This window comes from Ranitomeya variabilis, chromosome 5 (genome assembly GCF_051348905.1).
Source record: "Ranitomeya variabilis isolate aRanVar5 chromosome 5, aRanVar5.hap1, whole genome shotgun sequence".
Classification (NCBI taxonomy): domain Eukaryota; kingdom Metazoa; phylum Chordata; class Amphibia; order Anura; family Dendrobatidae; genus Ranitomeya; species Ranitomeya variabilis.
In genome coordinates, this window is record NC_135236.1 from 209,057,039 (window position 1) to 209,079,366 (window position 22,328).

Genomic DNA, 22,328 nt, shown 5'->3' on the forward strand with positions numbered 1-22,328 from the left:
TATTAGTCTATGCCTGATGAAGGGACCTGTGTAGTCTCGAAAGCTTGCAATTTGTTACCATCTTTTCAGTTAGCCATTAAAAGGTATCAACCACTGAGGACTCTCAATTCTAAATATTTTTCCATTTACTTGAAAATTTTTCAGACCCTGATCTCCTTATTCAACAGACTCCCCACAGCCTGGCTGTCTACGTAACTTCATGCGTACTACCTCGTTTTAGAAAAGATGGCAGGACCATAAAGTCCAAGTGTATTTTACTATTTGTGTTGCTCCTTATCCCTCGGAGATTGTACGCTGTAATGTCTCATTATGTCGGTACACGTTCCCCGAGTTCTAAAGCGCTATGGAATATGTTGGTGCCACGTAAATAATGATTCTATGCAGTGTACTGACGTTTTGTACAAAGTAACTAATGTATTTATGGCATTGAACAGTGTAAAAAAGATAAAGAGGAGACACAGATGCTTTATGAATAGGAAAATGGACTTCTCTACATAGCAGAGACCAGAGAAAATAGCCACAAGGAACGCCAAATCTAAAAGGACAGGCCATAAAAAGTAAGACAGCTGAAGGGTATGGTTTACATACGGGCAGGATTCTTCAAATCCCGTATGTTATATTAAGATAAAGATCCATCAGGACTGGAAGATTGCAGAAAGAAGAACATTCCCTAATCTCACACATCACAGCTAATAAACAGAACGAGGCATCTCATAAAGCCCCATCACAACCAAGATGGCATCTCAGTACTGTGCTTCACCATACCGTGCCTTCCTCGAGCTGTAGGTGGAGGACTGTGTCCCCTGGCTTGTAATCTTTCTGAATCTCGGCCGATTTCCAAACATCTTCTGGATCTGGGATCCATACCCTGCCATGCTGAAATAATACAAAGATTATTTAGAACCCAGTTATAAACAGTCAGATTTATTTATTTTTTTAAGATTAATACCTTGGTTATGTCTATTAGAAGCTCTTAATGCTATGAAATCATTAGAAATGATTAAAGGGTTATTCCGATCATTGAAAGCCATCACCAGTTACTGACCCAGAGAACGAGGCATTGTCCTTCGCTATCTAAGGTAGTCCCATAGAGAATGAATGGAGCGGAGGTACATACGGAGCCCACGCTTTCAGAGCCTCGGGATCAGTGGGAGACCCTCTGTATAAGGGATAACTCCAATGTTGGGAAATAACCCTTCGAGGAAAACACTTTTTATTTTATCTTCGATTGAATTCTCTGGCACGACACCAAGGAATCTGCTGACAAGGTGTATGTCTGATCGATGCATAAGGAGCTGCAGAGCTCATCATTATACCAGGCTTGGTGATAACATGCAGTTTTGCTTCCAGCACCAAATACAAAAATACCCATATAAACACACAACGCATCTCAAGAGCCGCATCATCATGGAGAACTACTCCGCTGTGGTGATTAAATGAAGATATGTGCAGGAAGACAGGGACAATATATGCCAGCTCTGCTCTACTTAATCACACTTTCACAGGAAACACAAATTTGTCTTTTATTTTTTAATGTTACACCTTGATGTAAAATCGCACAAAGGTTCCCATGACTGTGTACAGAGTGGCGTTTAAGAGAACTTAGGGGAACTGACAATAGCATGTCCTCAAACGTATAATAAACTACATCACAATTACTTTTAGAATTAAATGTTGAGTTTTCCATAACTTTCAGAAAGTAGCACAGAGGTTGATCATATAGACTAGCCAAACTAGTCCATTTTAATTAATGAGAATGTATATTAAATAGACAGCACACACGGGCCATCCAGGTTTCATCTTTGCAGTAATATCCCAATACCCAGCGGTACACTCTGGAGCACTGCGAAGGCTAAAGACAAATAACAGCACAAAGGAAAACATAGCCGCTGCTCAATTTAAAGGCACCCAAATTTATAGAAACATGGGAAATTCATTATGGGCCATTTATTGACTGTAAAATCATTATTTAGCCTTCTCGAAGATAGTAGACCGTGAGAAAGGGATCAGACAAACAATCATACCTTCTAAAAGTGACAAAACTGGACCAGTAATACAGGCTGTAAACACACAAAATGATAAGTCCCCACTATGACCCACCACACATTTATACATAAGCATTGCGCTAAGTTTCTCCAAGGCAGGGCTCACATCACATTTGACCCTACGTTCAGAGGCTTTGTGGGGTCTCACATCCAAAACCCCTGCAAAACGGGAGAAAATCTATGCAAACAAAGCCAAAGTTAACACCCCCACAGAATCTATTTGCGGTGGAGGTCTGCCAGCGGCGGTCTAGCAGTAATAGCGGCAGAGGTATTCCCCACTGTGGATAGCAGTGCAGCTTCGAAGCTGAATATTTCCGCCTTTGCATTGCATAGGGTCAAACGTGCACCTACATCCGCAGCATAAATTGGACGTCAATCCCACAGCTGTAGACATATTAAATCTTGTATGGATCGCTTGCAGTAGTTTTCCACAAACTAATAAACTTAGCCTAAATGTCCAAACAGAGTTTGACAGAGCCGCCAATTCAGTGCAATGAAGCAGGTGGACACCCTTTGGACTCCATTCTGGTGGTGTGCTTCTTTTTAGGTGGGTACAAAAGCACGGTTTACCAAGGTGCCTCTTTAGGAAAACCATTTTGGGGGTTTTAGATGAACCAGCAACCAACTCCATGCTTAGGAAAGAGCACACAATAAATGTGAGCTAAGCCTAACTAGCACAGAACAAGTCGACTGATTGCTTCATATATTTTAAGAGGAGAAAAGCGTCGCGTAGATGTAAATGTGTCTGCCGAACTCCACCACATATAAAAGCCGCTCAATCCTCAGGAACATTTGTCACAAGACAGAACTGTCACAACTTGCTGATATGTCATTAGATTCACAGTTGGGTAGATCACAATCTTATCACGAATGATAGAAATACAGTATACAACATGAGAAAACTATATCTTAACTACAAAAGCGTTTGCTGGGAGTATTATAATGGCCGGTGTTTATTTTTTTTTTATCACTAATAATACATTTGAAAACAATCATAACATTCATTTTTCTAATCGGTTTTTATCATCTGATTGTAGATTTTTTTTATACTGCCTGAGCAGCTGCTCAACTTCCCTGAAGCAAAATCAAAAGAAACCTTATATGTTCAGATCCTGGATAAAACCAATTCTTTATTTAAATCTCTAAAAGCATAGAACACTGACAATCAACATACAAGCAACCGTGCTAGACTAAAATTGCCCCTTGCACTATGTATCCTGAATTGCCCTGCCTTGCAGCGGAGGTTGGCACCCTAGACAAATAAACGAGATAGGCGCCCCCGCTCAACGTCGGCTATCCACTATTTCTCCTATCTGTCATCTATACAATGTGGTACATTTATGCCATCATAATGACAGAGATAGATAAAGGAAAGTCTTGCCAAATAATATTTCAGGGCATTGATGGCAGTTAATCACCAGTGTGATAAAGGTGCAAGACACCATACCATAAAGTGCAAAAAACAGTGCTACACATACACCAAATACCTCGCTATGACTGCTTCCTGCCAATCTGACTCCTGCCTAGCAGTGGGGGTTGGCACCCTACTGTGAAGCGGATATGGTGCCCCCACTCTTACTGATGAGTGTCGAGCAACCCTGGATGGTCCAAATGGATGGAGTAGTGGATGGTTGGTGGATGGCCACCATGTCCCAACAAGGCTGCGACGTCAGCAAGGAGGTGGAGGAGTCATGTTTTGGGCTGGAATCATGGGGAAACAGCTGGTAGGGCCCTTTAAGGTTCCTGAAGGTGTGAAAATGACCTCAGCAAAGTAAATAGAGTTTCTGATTGACAACTTTCTTCCATGGTCTAAAAAGCAGAAACGTGCCTTCAGGAACAAAATCATCTTCATGCTGACAATGCCCCATCTCATGCTGCAAAGAATACCTCTGAGTCATTGGCTGCTATGGGCATAAAAAGAGTGTGGCCACCATCTTCCCCTGACCTCACCCCTATAGAGAACATTTGGAGAATCATCAAGCAAAAGATCTATGAGGGTGGGAGGCAGTTCACATCAAAACAGCAGCTCTGGGAGGCTATTCTGACTTCATGCAAAGAAATACAAGCAGAAACTCTCCAAAAACTCACAAGTTCAATGGATGCAAGAATTGTGAAGGTGATATCAATGAAGGGCTCCTATGTTAACATGTAACTTGGCCTGTTAGGATGTTTTGGAGTTAAATAGCTTTTTGTTCAGTGAATGTGACCTCCTAATGCTGCAAATTCCACAAATGAGCATTTTCAGTTCTTTAAAACAAATCAAATGTTTAGAAATACTACTGTGCCTAATAATTTGGAACAGTGCATTTGAGTTTTTATTCATTTTGGAGATTATACTGTTATCATTGGGAGGTTTCTTCAATAAAATTAGATGTATACTCTAACGGGTGATGACTTTTATTAGACTGACTGTCATATGCACCGACCATTTAGGACAATCCGAGAAAAATATAATTTGCATAATAATTTGGAACATAGTGTATGTCCAAAAAAGCAGCAAAGCACAAAATACTGATGACAAAAAACCAGTGTGTGTGCATGAGATATCTGAAATCTCATAGGCTTTGCAGGTATTGTAAAAAGCAGCTGAAAATTAGCATAAAAAAATGCAACAAAAAAACGCATCAAAATGCCCTGTGTGAACTTACCCAAATTTATGTGTTTTTGGTGCAGATTTGATGCAGCACTTTAGTGCTGGAATTCTGCACTTGCAAACAAATTTTTATTACCTTTTCTTTTCAAGCTCCCCATAGAAACCTACAAGGATAAAAATGCACCAAAGAAAAGCAACAGTTCAGTTGTAGATTGTGAGCCCTCGCGGGCAGGGTCCTCTCTCCTCCTGTACTAGTCGTGACTTGTATTGTTTAAGATTACTCTACTTGTTTTTATTATGTATACCCCTCCTCACACGTAAAGCGCCATGGAATAAATGGCGCTATAATAATAAATAATAACTAGATGGGCATTTCCTGAAGGAAATACATGGTGCTTGAACAGCGCTGCCAGCTTTACAGCAGCACTTTTCACACACGGGACCCACTTACTTTTCCACACCCGGGACCGGGGAGCACTTACTTTTCCACACCCGGGACCGGGGAGCACTTACTTTTCCACACCCGGGACCGGGGAGCACTTACTTTTCCACACCCGGGACCGGGGCGCACTTACTTTTGCACACGGGGCCGGGGGCGTACTTACTTTTGCACACGGGGTCGGGGGCGCACTTACTTTTGCACACGGGGCCGGGGGCGCACTTACTTTTGCACACGGGGCCGGGGGCGCACTTACTTTTGCACACGGGGCCGGGGGCGCACTTACTTTTGCACACGGGGCCGGGGGCGCACTTACTTTTGCACACGGGGCCGGGGGCGCACTTACTTTTGCACACGGGGCCGGGGGCGCACTTACTTTTGCACACGGGGCCGGGGGCGCACTTACTTTTCACACACGGGGCCGGGGGGCACTTACTTTTCACACACGGGGCCGGGGGGCACTTACTTTTGCACACGGGGCCGGGGGCGCACTTACTTTTGCACACGGGGCCGGGGGCGCACTTACTTTTCACATACGGGGCCGGGGGGGGCACTTACTTTTCACATACGGGGCCGGGGGGGGCACTTACTTTTCACACACGGGGCCGGGGGGCACTTACTTTTCACACACGGGGCCGGGGGGCACTTACTTTTCACACACGGGGCCGGGGGGCACTTACTTTTCACACACGGGGCCGGGGGGGGCACTTACTTTTCACACACGGGGCCGGGGGGGCACTTACTTTTCACACACGGGGCTGGGGGGGCACTTACTTTTCACACACGGGGTCGGGGGGGCACTTACTTTTCACACACGGGACGAGAGGGTGTCATAGTCACTTTATTCTGATGTTTGACTTTGATAAATAATCATGTCCTAAAATGGACACCGTACATTTGCATAGCTGCCATCTTTGGAAGGTCAAGTTGGGGGTAATGGAAAGTTCGCCATTATTTCCTATGGGAATTTTTTTTTTTTTTAAATGCGATTTAAATAAAATCTACATATCGGATCGACTATAAAAGTCATAGCACACCTGTCCTCACCGAGGCCTTCGAAACGCCGCCTGAACGGGGTCTCTGCGCCGAGCGGTTCGGGCCGCATTAATTGCGGAAAACGCGGAGAAGAATAATAAAATATAAGAAATCGGATTACAATATGTTGCTTGAACCTAGGAGGGTTCAAGCACCATAATAATAATAACAGCGTCTTTAACCCCTACGTGACTGGGCCAATTTTTACATCCTGACCACTGTCACTTTATGAGGTTATAACTCTGGAACGCTTCAACGTATGCCACTGATTACGCGATTGTTTTTTCGTGACATTTTGTACTTCATGTTAGTGGTAAAATTTCTTTGATATGACGTGCGCTTATTTATGAAAAAATGGAAATTTGGAAAATTCTGCAATTTTCAAACTTTTAAGTTTTGTGTCCTTAAAGGGAACCTGTCAACAGGTTTGGCCGATATAAGAAACCACCTTTCAGGGCTTATCTACAGCATTCTATATTGGGGGTGTTCTGGTCCAATGGGTGTCGCAGGTCTGGGTCCGGCTCCTCCTATCTTCTTGTGATGCCGCCCTCCTGTTGCTGCATCACTCTCCTGCGCAGGCGTATTTATCTAAGTACTGCAGTGCGCAGGCGCTGGGAAGGGTCAGAGAGGTCCAGCACCTGTGCACTGCAGTACGTAGGAGCGTGGTCAATCAACAAAGTCCTACTGGATTAATATATTGACATCTTACAGCACTGGAGTTATTTGAAAATGACATTGTGGAGGTCTCTGCAGGCATACGGTGTACATCATAACACAGAGGTTGGAGACTCAGAGCCTGAATTATATATTTTTAACGATGAAACATTTACTGTATTTGTAAACTTGAAAACTGTGCAAGCCTGGAATTTTGCTTTTTAATGTTTCCAAACTAAAAGCAATGTTACCAAGAGCTAGGAAAAGCAGAGCTCTTCTGGCATCAAGATAAGGGCAGCACGGTGGCTCAGTGGTTAGCACTGCAGCCTTGCAGAACCGGGGTCCTGGGATCAAATCCCACCAAGGACAACATCTGCAAGGAGTTTGTATGTTCTCCCCGTGTTTGTGTGGGTTTTCTCCGGTTTCCTCCCACACTCCAAGACATACTGAAAGCGAGTAGATTGTGAGCCCCAATGGGGACAGTGATGATGATGTGTGGAAAGCGCTGTGGAATATTAGGGGCTATATAAGCAAAGCATAAGAAATAATATTACGCTGCTCTTCCACTAGTTTTTTTTTTTTGCTCCATCCTCTATGATCGCAGATGTGAAAAGCAGAACCAGGAGAGATATACGAACAGTGCCGCCTTTCAGCCGAAGACAAAGCTCACTTCTGCCTTGTGTCACCATGTTCCTGATAGGAAGCGATGCTGCATATTAGACCCTTTGTATCGGAGTCTCCGGGGGAAGTAGCAGTAACGTTTACAGGAACACATGAAATAATGTCTAGTCTCTCAATATTAGTACCCAGAACTAATGTGCACATGATCAGAGGACATAAGAAGAAGTGATGAAACCATCTCACGACTCCCAGGCTGCGAAACCTCACAAGTGTCCAGGAAACACTTATCAGACACAGCGTACTGCGGGCTACATTTATCTTCTATCACAGTATGCAGTAACAGCCACGGATCGGAAGTCAATGGAAACCACTGATAATGCTGTGGAAAGGAACTTACCGGCTTTCTCATTTATTGATTCATTGTTTTGTCATGATTTACTAATAAAATATTGTCTATTCTATCTGTTGATAAATACACTCCTTTTTCTCTGGATTCCTATCTGGGTTGTGTTCATTGTAGCAAATGCAAGGGACACCAAGTATGTAGTATACCCCTAATCCCACTGAATGGCGGCTCTAGTCTGTTCGCAAAAATGTCCGTCTCTACAATCGCTAACTTGTCTTACAGATCTGGTCACATACTAATACGTGGACTTCTTGATATTTGAAACAAGTCTGGGGGCTTCCAGCAGGCAGACAAGTACCGTACCTTTTTTTTTTTTAGCATTTTTATGGCTTCTCTAATATTGGAGATTTCCTGGCTTTTTTTTTTTTTTTTTAACACTATTCAACAATGAAGGTTTTTCAAGATGTCCACAGTTCATTAAATGGTGTACGCCTTCTAATAAATAAGAAGCATTTGATTCCACCATGTCGCCTCAGAATCCATGCAGTGTTGTTCTTCCCGGGCATGATCAATAGGTGGCCACTGCCCGCACAACTTATTTTGTATGGCTAAAAAATTAGATAGAAATTGGATCTGTTTCTTTAACATGGACATCTATGGGAAAACATTCTAAGGCTATGTTCACACTAGACGTTTTTGCAGCTTTTTTTATGCAAATGTTAGCTGTGTTTTACAGTACTAGCAAAGTCTATGAGATTTCAGAAACCTTATGCACACACATTGTTTTTTTTTAGTCTTCAGGATTTTGTGCTTTGCTTCGTTTTTTTTGCACAATGGAGCATGTCACTTCATTCAGCGTTTTTTGCCCATTGAAATGAATGGGTGGGGAAAAATGCTGAAAAAAAGCCCCAAAAACGCAGGTATCAGGTTTTGCTGCGGTTTTTGTGCCAAAAAAAAAAAAAATTATTCTATAGAATAGGACTTTTTTCAACACTAAACTTTATCAGCATGCACAAGAGACAGATCTAGCATGCCAAAACAGCAGCAAAAGATGTTAAGAAAAAACAGGGGAAACATGCTTTTTTCTGCAGCATCTTTCCTGCCAAGAGATGAGGTTTTGCTGCACCAAAAAAAAAAAAAAAAAAAACGCTGAAAAAACGCCTACTGTGAACTGACCCTAATGGATGGTGAGCTGTTGTGTCATCCATTAATAAATCCCTTTTTTAAGCACTGTACATGCCGAGGACATCTATAGTAAGAATGGAACCATCACAGATGCAGAACGGAAACTAAAAAGTGTGCATCCACTAACTGAACAGTGCCCAGAGACCCCTCTTGTAAAAAACGATTGGTTCTAAAAGTTACAATGTTGGATGCAAAGCTGAAACCAACGTGTGCATCAATTTTTGCTCCATTTGGAAAGGATTCAGTTTTGTTTTTTTTCCATTCTTGATCCATTACAAAAGGATGATAACTGAACATGTGAAAAGAGCTTTAAAATGCCCATCCCATAGTGTTATTTTTGCAAATTGCACACAAAATGAACTAACATGCTCATACTTTTCACAGATTTATTTTATTTTGTAGCATGGTCTAATATTCATGTAGATTTTTTTGTAGCGGGCGAATGCAGTATAAAATAATAAGTGAATAAGTAGGTGCAACTACAATCAGGCTAAAATACAAATATATGTACAAACACCGAGCACTATGCAAACGTTATGTACATGAATTCCACTATTGCTACACACAAAAAAGTGAGGGTTTTTTCCCACATACTGTATTTGATCAAAGTATGTGGGCACTTCCTACCAATGACCTCTCTGAGATGGGAACCTATCACCACTCTGCCAGTTTTTACATATGCAGCAATAGTGGAATTCATGTATGTAGTGTTGGCAGAGTGCTGTTACATAGTATTTGGATGAATGGGTTGACTAGCACTGAATGTAGGGCAGATTTAATAAAGGATGGGGCCATATGCAGCACTCCGCAACAAAATCACACTCATGCATGTTCAGAATCGTAATAAAACCACAGGTAGCCACCAGCACACAGATTAGAGTGCAATATTTTAAATTGCAGAGTTTAAAAGGACAGCCAGAAACTCCCCCTAGAATGACCCTGCATTGAAATGTTTCAAGTGGAAGAATGGTTTTCCTCCATTTTTTTTTTCCTTGAGGGAATTAATGTTTTGCCTTCTTAAAGGTAACATCAGAGACGCCACATCAAATTATCAAAGCAAAAAATAAATTAATTAAAGCCAATTGTGGCAAACGCTTAAAATCTACTTATTTCATCACATTAAGGTCATATACTGAAATCTCCCAACATACTGTATGTAGCAAACATATTACCAATATAAACGTAACTGCACAACAGCTCTCGTCGGAATATAATGATGTCTGCAGGAAATGCAAAGCAAATGTTAGAAACGCTAAAGCCAATAATGAAATAAGGCTTGCAAGGGAGACCAAAAGCAGTAAACGATTTGGGGGGTATGTCAAAAGCAAAAAAAAAGCCAAAGATGCTACAGGAGTTTTACAGGATGAAAATGGCAAAGTGGTCAAACATGATGTTGAGAAGGCCAAAGTTTTAAATTCCTTTTTTGTATCTGTGTTCCCTAACAAAGGAATTGTAACATTAATTGATCTTCACTTTGATATTGAAGGAATAAAAGAACCAACACTATAAAAGAGAGATGGTGAGGGAACACTTAGCTAACAAATGAATTTATTACATCCTAGGGTACTGAAAGCGTTAGCAGAGGAAATTGCTAAACCACTAGCCAGAATCTTTGAAAAATTCTGGAAAACAGGAGAAGTCCCAGACTATTGGAGAAGGACAAATGTTGTTCCTATCTTCAAAAAAGTAAAGAAGATGGAGCTAGGATATTACATGCTAGTGAGCCTTACTTCTATACCAGGAAAAATCTTTGAACAAATTATTAATCAGCATGAATGCAAGTACTTGGATAAGAACACAGTAATTAACCAGAGACAGCATGGGTTTGTAGCAAAACAAGTCATGCTAGGCTAATCTAATGTCATTCTATTATGGAATCACTGACTGGGTGAATTAGGAAAATGCAGTACATATAGTATATCTCAACTTCAGCTAAGCATTTGATAAAGTATCTCATACTATCCTTATTGAAAAAATAACCAAATATTGGATTGATAAGGCTATGGTGGATTCATAACTGGCTGGTGATCGTACTCAAATAGTAGTGATAAATGGTTGCACATCCAACTGGAAGAGTGTCCAGTGGGGTACCATAGGGCTCTGTCCTGGCTCCAGTGTTGTTCAACATTTTTATAAATTATCTAAATAAGGGAACTGAAGGTAAACAAATTAAGTTTGCAGATGATGCAAAGCTAGGCGCGATAGTGAACAGTAGAGAAGACAGAAAGGATTCAGAAGGATCTAGAGAAGCTTGAACAATGGGCAGCGACTAATATAATGGTATTTAACAGGGAACAATGGATGATTATACATCTGAGCAATAAAAATAAAAATTACATCTACTGTATGGGAGGAATAGAACTAAGCAACAGCATGTATGAAATATCCTTGGCTAAACCAGTGATTCACAGACTGAACATGAGTCAACAGTGTGATGCTGCAGCAAAAAAGGTAAACACGCTTCTAGGATGTATCACGTGAAATAGTTATCCCCTTCTACTCCTCCTTGGTCAGGTCTCACCTGGAATACTGTAGAGGAGCTGTAATTCCTAAACCCTTACTCCAATTAGGATGTGAATACTCTCAAATTAATGCGAAGAGTCTGCATTTTAAACTCAAATTGATTATATCACTGTATCTTGAAAATGATTAAATGATTTGGTAAACAGCTAAAATGCCAAAACTTTTCAAAATATTTGTGCACCTAACTGTAAATGGTTACAACTTTTGCAAATCTTACAGATTGAGTAATGACTCTAAAGTGAGAAAAAAATGAATCTAAAAAATACTCATGAAAACGCTCTGCAGCATGCTCTGGACTTTTTTTTTTAATCCTGTGGGGGGAAAAAAAATTCAATCAGTGCAACATGCACATCTATGAAATAAAATGACCAATCTACAGCTATATTCTCTCTTTACTGTAAAGTACTATAAATCACCATGGAGACTGGACTGTGAGTCTGACAGATGTTCCAAGTCTGCTGATCAACAGGCTGAAGTGTAAACCTAGAATAGCAGACAATTATATGAGTGTTGCTCTGACAGCGATTGTTTGCACAAAGGATCTTACCGAACAGAGCCAGAGGAAAGATCAATCTGCTCATTAATAGTTAATATAGTACATGATTATCATCTCATTATATATGGTCACAGCACCAGGTCTATTTTTAGATTTTTCCTTTCAGGAATCACTTGATGTGTATTTGGCATCTGCTTGAAATATGAAAGTTACTTTACTATCAATAAGTAGAACGTAGTCATCATGCACACAGCCATGTCACAGCTCCATTTGTATGGAGCCATTATAGAGGCACTCGAACCAGTACATTGTGTGCAGAGTGGGTTTTTGTTGGTGCTGGAGAGACCAGCCGAATCTTTCAGAGAAGTGACTGCACAGGTCGTATGCACCAATCTGCAAGTAACAGGGGTTGCTATGGATGAGAACCGTTATGTGTGAGCGAACTGGGACCGGTACAGTCGTGTCTCTGAAGCCAGGGCCTCTATTGTTTAGTTAGTGCCTGGATAAGGCTAAGGATTTTATGTTTATGGCTTTGTTTGCGGTACTGTAAATAAACATTTTTTTATACGTAAAAACCTTGTAGCTACGTGTCCAAAGCGGCTACCCTAGAGCCTGATCCTCTACAAAATAAAATATACACACACACAGTGGGGAAAACAGAACTTAATATTTGGCACATAAACATTTGTTTGCAATTACAGAGGTCAGACAATTCCTGTAGTTCTTGACCAAGTTTGCACACATTGCAGCAGGGATTTTGGCCCATTCCTCCATACAGATCTTCCCCAAATCTTTCAGGTTTTGGGGCTGTCACTGGGTAACATTGAGTTTCAGCTCCCTCCAAAGATTTTCCATTGGGTTCAGGACCTTGAAATGCTTCTTACCGAGCCACTCCTTAGTTGCCCTGGCTGTGTGTTTCGGGTCATTGTCCTGCTGGAAGACCCAGCCATGACCCATCTTCAATGCGCTTACTAAGAGAAGGAGGTTGTTGGATAAAATCTCGCGATACATGACCCCATACATCCTCAATTCAATATGGTGCAGTCTTCCGGTCACCTTTGTAAAAAAAAAAAGCACCCCCAAAGTATGATGCCTCCCTACCATGCTTCAATGTTTCACGGATGGGACGGTGCTCTTGGGTTGTACTCATCTTTCTTCTTCCTCCAAACAGGAAAGTGGAGTTGATACTAAAAAGTTCTATTTTGGTTTCATCTGGCCACATGACCTTCTCCCATGTCTCCTAGGGTTCACACTGATGGTCATTGGTGAACTTCAAATGGGCCTAGACATGTGAAGCCTTGATCAGGGGGACCTTGCGTGCTTTGCAGGATTTTTAATGTGTTACTGGGCAGCATGGTGGCTCAGTGATTAGCACTGCAGCCTTGCAGGCCCGGAGTGCTGGGTTCAAATCCCACCAAGGACAACATCTGCAAGGAGTTTGTATGTTCTCCCCGTGTTTTGCTCTGTTTTCCTCCCACAATCCAAAGACATACTGATAGGGACTTTATATTGTGAGCCCCAACGGGGACAGTGATGATAATGTCTGCAAACTGTAAAGCGCTGCGGAATGTTAGCAATATATAAAAATAAAGATTATTATTACTAACAGTAACGTTTGAGACTGTTGTCCCAGCTAGCTTTAGGTCATTGACCAGGTCCTCCCATGTAGTTCTGGCCTGATTCCTGACCTGTCTCAGAATCATCCTTACCCACGAAGCGCGATCATGCATGGTGCCCCAGACCGAGGAAGCTTGACAGTCATCTTGTATTTCTTCCATTTTCTAATAATTGAGCCAACAGTTGTTGCCTTCTCACCAAGATGCTTGCCTATTGTTTTGTAGCCCATCACAGCCTTGCGCAGGTCTACCATTTTGTCCCTGGTTTGCTTAAGACAGCTCTTTGGTCTTAGCCATGGTGGAGAGGTTGGTATAAGTTCAAACAGGTGCAATTAATACAGGTAACAAGTGCAGAGTAGGAGGGCTTCTTAAAGAAAAGCTAACAGGTCTGTGAGCCAGAATGTTGCTGGTTGGTAGGTTCATGCAATAAAATGTAACTACTGTATATACTCGAGTATAAGCCGAGATTTTCAGCCCACTTTTTTGGGCTGAAAGTAACCCTCTCGGCTTATACTCGAGTCATACCAGGGGTCGGCAGGGGAGGGGGAGCAGAGCTGTGTAATAATACTCACCTGATCCTAGCGTGGTCCCTGCACGTCCTTGGTTCCCCGGCAGCTTCTTCCTGTAGTGAGCGGTCACATGGTACCGCTCATTACAGTAATATGGACCCCACTCCACTCCCATAGGGGTGGAGCCGCATATTTATTACTGTAACGAACGGTACCATGTGACCGCTCACTACAGGAAGAAGCTGGGGAACAGACGTCCAGGGACCACGCCAGGAGCAGGTGAGTATAACTCAGTGCGCGATATTCACCTGCTCTCCGTTCCACCATCGGTGCCGCTGTGTCTTTCGCGTCCTCTGCAGTGATGCTCAGGTCAGAGGGCGCGGTGACACGATGCAGAAGATGGGGAAGACACAGCGGCGATCGGCGGTGGAATGGGGAGCAGGTGATTATAGCAAGAGCAGGGTCCTGAGAGGTGAGTATGTAATTTTTTAATTTTTTTAATCGCAGCAACAGCATATGGGGCAAATGTCTGTATGGAGCATCTTATGGGGCCATGTGCACCATTATATGGGGCAAATATCTGTATGGAGCATCTTATGGGGCCATGTGCACCATTATATGGGGCAAATATCTGTATGGGGCCATGTGCAGCATTATATGGGGAAAATATCTGCATGGAGTATCTTATGGGGCCATGTGCAGGATTATATGGGGCAAATATCTGTATGGGGCCATGTGCAGTATTATATGGAGCAAATATCTCTATGAAGCATCTTATGGGGCCATGTGCAACATTATATGGGGCAAATATCTGTCATAATCAGCATTTGTGCAGCATTATATGGGGCCCATCAAACTGTATGGAGCATTATATGGGGCGTATTTTGCATGGAGCATCTTATGGGGCCATCATGAACTGTATGGCGCATTATATGGGGCTCCTGATTCAATATGGATATTCAAAAACACTTAACCTACTGATGTCTCAATTAATTGTACTTTTATTGGTATCTATTTTTATTTTTGAAATTTACCAGTAGCTGCTGCATTTTCCACCCTAGGCTTATACTCGAGGCTTATTTTACACACTAGGCTTATACTTAAGTTTTCCCAGTTTTTTGTGACAAAATTAGGGGGGGTCGGCTTATACTCGGGTCAGCTTATACTCGAGTACATACTGTGATTATGTAAAAATCATACAATGTGATTTTCTGGTTTATATTTTTAGATTCTTTCACTCACAGTTGAATTTTACTAACGATAAAAATTACAGACCTCTAATTTCTTCGTAGGTGGGAAAACTTGCAAAATCAGCAGTGTATCAAATACTTATTATCCCTACTGTGTGTATACATAGCACACACACAGTATGAAGTATGCACTGATCCTTTTATTTTTTTATTTATTTTTTTTTAAACAACACTAGCATACCATATGTGACTATGTACCCTTCATGCTTCCCCTATTATTCCACGGTGCAATTACCAAAATACACATATACATACATATATATATATATATATATACATATATATATATATATATATATATATATATATATATACACATATATATATATATATATATATATATATATATATATATATATATATATATCCAGGAAATAGAAAAATAGAGGGCACTCACCGGTCTTCATATTCAGTCTTTATTAGCAATACATATGGATAAAATTCATGGCCGGGAACGTCGGAGCCGAAGCTCGTGTGAGCAGGGAAGGAAGGAGACGACGATCGTTTCGCGCTGTGCTTTGCGCTTCTACGGGTCACTCAGTATGAGAGCAAGACAGCGGAAATATAGTGCCGGCCATGACACCCACCTCCACCTGTGAGCCCTCCCACCAAATCTAAAACACTCATTAAAAGGCACAATTAAAAACAATGTCATATAAGCATAATTTCATTACAAAAATTCTTCAGTTATTAAATTAGAATGCTGGCTTGTAAATATGTAAACGAAAATCAACTATACTTAATACCACAGATATAAACACATACACACTAACGAACCCTTAGCACTTGCCCTTGTATTAACCCTCCTCTATCATTACTCTTTTTTTATTCTAGAGGTGCCTATTATTAATCATTTATCCATAAGCTTTCCTAATCCTTTCAAAGAAATATTGAGAGATCCACTCTATCATTGAAACCTAAAGGGCCCATCGCGTTACTGCGCATAATCCATTTTGCCTCGGCCCTGAGCAGCAGATTATCTAAATCACCACCTCTGGTAGGTAAACTAATTTTTTCTATTCCCGCAAAACTTAAACAGTCGGGGCAACCTCCATGCTTCTCCTTCACATGGGCAATTAATCTCGGTACCCCCTTACCTGTGATTATCGACCGGCAATGCTCACGGAACCGCACAAACATAGGTCTGATCGTTTTACCTATGTAATAATATCTGCACGGACAGAAAACCACGTACACAACGTGGTCCGTCCTGCACGTTATGAAATCATTCACTATGTGCCTTATCGCTCCCATTTGCAATGTCCGTTCTATAACATGCTGTTTGCACATAGGGCAGTGTCCACACTTATGGTTTCCTTTAGGCGCAGCAGTCCTCAACCAATTTTGATTAGGCTTGACAATTCTATTCCTCACCAGTTTATCCCGTAACCTGACACTTCTTCTGTTGGCTATCAAGGGACCTCGTGCCACAATAGCTGCCAATTCTTTATCCTGTCCCAAAATGTGCCAATTTCTCTTAATAGCCAACCTAATCTGCTGATCCATACTATTATATGGGAAACAAAAAGTGAATCTTTTTTCTTTTTTCGGCCTGTGTGTCACCAAAATATGATCATTAGCCAATCCCCTTTCTCTTATCACTTTCTCCTTTTCTGATGTGATCAATTTTTCTGGGTAGCCTCTCTCTCTAAATCGTTGTGACATTTCCTCAGATTGTCGCAAAAATCCCTCTTCAGTATTGTTAACCCTATCAATTCTCATGAATTGACTGCGAGGCAATGCCTGTTTTGTATGCTCAGGATGGAAACTTTTATAATGCATCATCGTATTAGCCGCTACAGGCTTGCGATACAACGATGTGCAAATTTTATCCCCTTTTACCTCCACCAAGACGTCCAGAAATTCTAGACGCTGGCCTCCGAATACGGACGTAAATGCCATGTTCATCCTGTTACTCTCATTCAGATAGGAAACAAAATCATTGAAGGTTTTTTCAGTGTCATCCCAGATCACCACTACATCATCTATATATCTCTGATAAAATTTAATATGCCGCAAGTAACCATTGGTGTCTGCATAGATATATTTCTCCTCAAAGAAACTCAGAAAAAGATTTGCGAATGTACATGCTGCCGGAGTCCCCATCGCAGTCCCCACCTTTTGTACATACCATTCATCTAGAAACATGAATGCATTATGTGCGAGGATGAACCTCAAACCCTCGCACACAAACCCAATGAAATCCTGACTTTTATCAGTCGTGCATAAAATCCGTTCAATTGTTTCAACCCCTATGTCCTGGGGAATTCTAGTGTACAAACTCTCAACGTCTATTGAGGCTAAGGAATAATTATCCTGCCATTCAAAGTTCTGTATACTATCCAAAAAAGAGTTTGTATCTCTAAGATAAGCCGGAATGTCTTTCAGGATGGGCCGCAATAGCCAATCAATGTACTGGGATAGGGGCTCTGTGAGCGACCCTATCCCAGACACTATCGGCCGTCCAGGGGGATTTTGAACAGATTTGTGCACTTTCGGAATATGATACCAGTGGGGTCTGGTGGGGAACTCCGGCAACAATTTTTCCGCTTTCTTCTGGGTGATCACCCCTATTTCTACATACTTTCTCAAAAAAGATCTCAATTCGGATTTGTATCGATGCAGAGGGTTACTTGGTAGCAGTTCATAGACTCTTCTATCCGACAATTGTCTCTTTGCTTCATTGATGTAGTAGGATCTGGGAAGCAACACTGTTTTGCCCCCCTTATCAGCAGCTCGAACTATTGTGTCTTCCCACGTTTGTATCTCATGAAGGGCCCCCACTTCTTCTCTAGTTAAATTTTTAGGGGATTCTTTATAAATAAGTGCTTCCACATCCTTCACAACCTGTGCCTCAAATAAATCCACTACGTTGCCGGGGGATACTACAGGCATAAATCTGGACGAAACTCCTCCAATAAATGGGGCCACCTCTCCTACTCCCAAATGTGAACCCCCACTCTGTGACTCATTAATACCTAACAAAAGTCTAGATTGTTCCCCCAGGTCCGCCAATGCCCCTGTTCCTGCCATGAACCCTAAGGGTCCAATAGAAACCGGGATTTCTCCTTCTGGAGCATTGTTTGCAGATACTTTATTGTTAAATGCTTTATAAAGATGAATTTTTCTAGTCGCCTTAAAAAGATCGATTCTAAAATCAGTCAAATCAAATTCCTGCGGCATACAAAACCCCAAACCCTTGTTCAATAGGGACAAATGTGCCGATGTTAATGTATGGTCAGTCAAATTGATAATTGTGTCTTCGGGACCACTTAATATCTGTGTGTCCACGCCACATGTTTCCGTTTCTGTTGCCTGTTGCCTCCGTTTCTTCCTTCTGCCCCTCCGGATCTTTCTCCTAAAGGGATCACACCATCGGTGGACTCAGTTACTCCTCCTGGTAATAGCTCTGAAGAACCAGCTGAGGTGCCTGCCTCATCGCTCATGCTTGACTCTGATTCAGTGGTTAGATATTCATTCCTCCGATATCTCTTTGTATTTTTATTTTTATTTTCAAACCTCTTTCTGCGGCTAAAGGGATTTCTTCCAACAAAATTATAATCTTTATTGTATGTAAACACTCGTCCTGTGTCAAAATCGATTTTATCACGGACAAATTTGTCCTTTTTCCGTTGTTTAACATTTGCCTGAATTATTGTTAGTTTATTATCTAATTTTTTGTTGAAAGTTGTCCACTGATCCTCAGGCATTCTTGCTTTGAGTTCTGTTTGTGTTTTAATTAAATCTTCATTTAATTCATCATAACTCCGTGTATTAGTTTTCAATACCAGAGACAAAAGTTCCTGCGAACATCTCAGCATGATATTTTCCCATTCCTTTCGGAACTCCATATTGTCATTGTGTTGCGAGATCTGTTTCCAGACTCTTAGCCCCCGTGGGACTCGCCCATTGTCACAATACGACTGTAGGGATCTGTTCGTCCAGAACAACTTTATCTCCTTTTCAGCCAAATTCATCATACGGTGTTCCAAAGCTTTTGTGCTTAATGAATGTATCCCTTCCACCTGCTCACACTCACGAAAATAATTGTCGACATTTTCCCGGCCGGCTTGTAGCCCCACTCTGGGTTGACCGACCGCTAAATCCATTTGCTCCATTTGTGCAATCAATTCCAACGTTTCTCAGCCTCTCAAAGCAATGCAGACGTGCTCAGCCCAATATAAAGTTGTGATAACATCCACCATAAAAGAGTTCAGTAGGCGGCACAATCTCTGCTGAGGTTCTATACAAGTCGGTATATCCCTGAGGGAGTGCTTAACAAATAACTCTTGCAATATTCACTGAACCAAACGTCGGGTGCTCCTCCAGAAAATGCGACTATGATAGTAATCCAGGAAATAGAAAAATAGAGGGCACTCACCGGTCTTCATATTCAGTCTTTATTAGCAATACATATGGATAAAATTCATGGCCGGGAACGTCGGAGCCGAAGCTCGTGTGAGCAGGGAAGGAAGGAGACGACGATCGTTTCGCGCTGTGCTTTGCGCTTCTACGGGTCACTCAGTATGAGAGCAAGACAGCGGAAATATAGTGCCGGCCATGACACCCACCTCCACCTGTGAGCCCTCCCACCAAATCTAAAACACTCATTAAAAGGCACAATTAAAAACAATGTCATATAAGCATAATTTCATTACAAAAATTCTTCAGTTATTAAATTAGAATGCTGGCTTGTAAATATGTAAACGAAAATCAACTATACTTAATACCACAGATATAAACACATACACACTAACGAACCCTTAGCACTTGCCCTTGTATTAACCCTCCTCTATCATTACTCTTTTTTTATTCTAGAGGTGCCTATTATTAATCATTTATCCATAAGCTTTCCTAATCCTTTCAAAGAAATATTGAGAGATCCACTCTATCATTGAAACCTAAAGGGCCCATCGCGTTACTGCGCATAATCCATTTTGCCTCGGCCCTGAGCAGCAGATTATCTAAATCACCACCTCTGGTAGGTAAACTAATTTTTTCTATTCCCGCAAAACTTAAACAGTCGGGGCAACCTCCATGCTTCTCCTTCACATGGGCAATTAATCTCGGTACCCCCTTACCTGTGATTATCGACCGGCAATGCTCACGGAACCGCACAAACATAGGTCTGATCGTTTTACCTATGTAATAATATCTGCACGGACAGAAAACCACGTACACAACGTGGTCCGTCCTGCACGTTATGAAATCATTCACTATGTGCCTTATCGCTCCCATTTGCAATGTCCGTTCTATAACATGCTGTTTGCACATAGGGCAGTGTCCACACTTATGGTTTCCTTTAGGCGCAGCAGTCCTCAACCAATTTTGATTAGGCTTGACAATTCTATTCCTCACCAGTTTATCCCGTAACCTGACACTTCTTCTGTTGGCTATCAAGGGACCTCGTGCCACAATAGCTGCCAATTCTTTATCCTGTCCCAAAATGTGCCAATTTCTCTTAATAGCCAACCTAATCTGCTGATCCATACTATTATATGGGAAACAAAAAGTGAATCTTTTTTCTTTTTTCGGCCTGTGTGTCACCAAAATATGATCATTAGCCAATCCCCTTTCTCTTATCACTTTCTCCTTTTCTGATGTGATCAATTTTTCTGGGTAGCCTCTCTCTCTAAATCGTTGTGACATTTCCTCAGATTGTCGCAAAAATCCCTCTTCAGTATTGTTAACCCTATCAATTCTCATGAATTGACTGCGAGGCAATGCCTGTTTTGTATGCTCAGGATGGAAACTTTTATAATGCATCATCGTATTAGCCGCTACAGGCTTGCGATACAACGATGTGCAAATTTTATCCCCTTTTACCTCCACCAAGACGTCCAGAAATTCTAGACGCTGGCCTCCGAATACGGACGTAAATGCCATGTTCATCCTGTTACTCTCATTCAGATAGGAAACAAAATCATTGAAGAAAGCGGAAAAATTGTTGCCGGAGTTCCCCACCAGACCCCACTGGTATCATATTCCGAAAGTGCACAAATCTGTTCAAAATCCCCCTGGACGGCCGATAGTGTCTGGGATAGGGTCGCTCACAGAGCCCCTATCCCAGTACATTGATTGGCTATTGCGGCCCATCCTGAAAGACATTCCGGCTTATCTTAGAGATACAAACTCTTTTTTGGATAGTATACAGAACTTTGAATGGCAGGATAATTATTCCTTAGCCTCAATAGACGTTGAGAGTTTGTACACTAGAATTCCCCAGGACATAGGGGTTGAAACAATTGAACGGATTTTATGCACGACTGATAAAAGTCAGGATTTCATTGGGTTTGTGTGCGAGGGTTTGAGGTTCATCCTCGCACATAATGCATTCATGTTTCTAGATGAATGGTATGTACAAAAGGTGGGGACTGCGATGGGGACTCCGGCAGCATGTACATTCGCAAATCTTTTTCTGAGTTTCTTTGAGGAGAAATATATCTATGCAGACACCAATGGTTACTTGCGGCATATTAAATTTTATCAGAGATATATAGATGATGTAGTGGTGATCTGGGATGACACTGAAAAAACCTTCAATGATTTTGTTTCCTATCTGAATGAGAGTAACAGGATGAACATGGCATTTACGTCCGTATTCGGAGGCCAGCGTCTAGAATTTCTGGACGTCTTGGTGGAGGTAAAAGGGGATAAAATTTGCACATCGTTGTATCGCAAGCCTGTAGCGGCTAATACGATGATGCATTATAAAAGTTTCCATCCTGAGCATACAAAACAGGCATTGCCTCGCAGTCAATTCATGAGAATTGATAGGGTTAACAATACTGAAGAGGGATTTTTGCGACAATCTGAGGAAATGTCACAACGATTTAGAGAGAGAGGCTACCCAGAAAAATTGATCACATCAGAAAAGGAGAAAGTGATAAGAGAAAGGGGATTGGCTAATGATCATATTTTGGTGACACACAGGCCGAAAAAAGAAAAAAGATTCACTTTTTGTTTCCCATATAATAGTATGGATCAGCAGATTAGGTTGGCTATTAAGAGAAATT

General features: G+C 41.6%; 1 protein-coding gene across 1 annotated transcript in view; it reads right to left on the minus strand.

Annotated features, from left to right (window-relative positions):
• Positions 1 to 22,328, minus strand: part of MYO5A (myosin VA) — a 254,256-nt gene that overhangs the window by 136,036 nt on the left and 95,892 nt on the right. Inside the window, exon 2 of the mRNA XM_077263766.1 lies at positions 766 to 876. Within this exon, the coding sequence (XP_077119881.1) occupies positions 766 to 876 (111 nt within the window). The remainder of the gene's footprint in view (positions 1 to 765; positions 877 to 22,328) is intronic.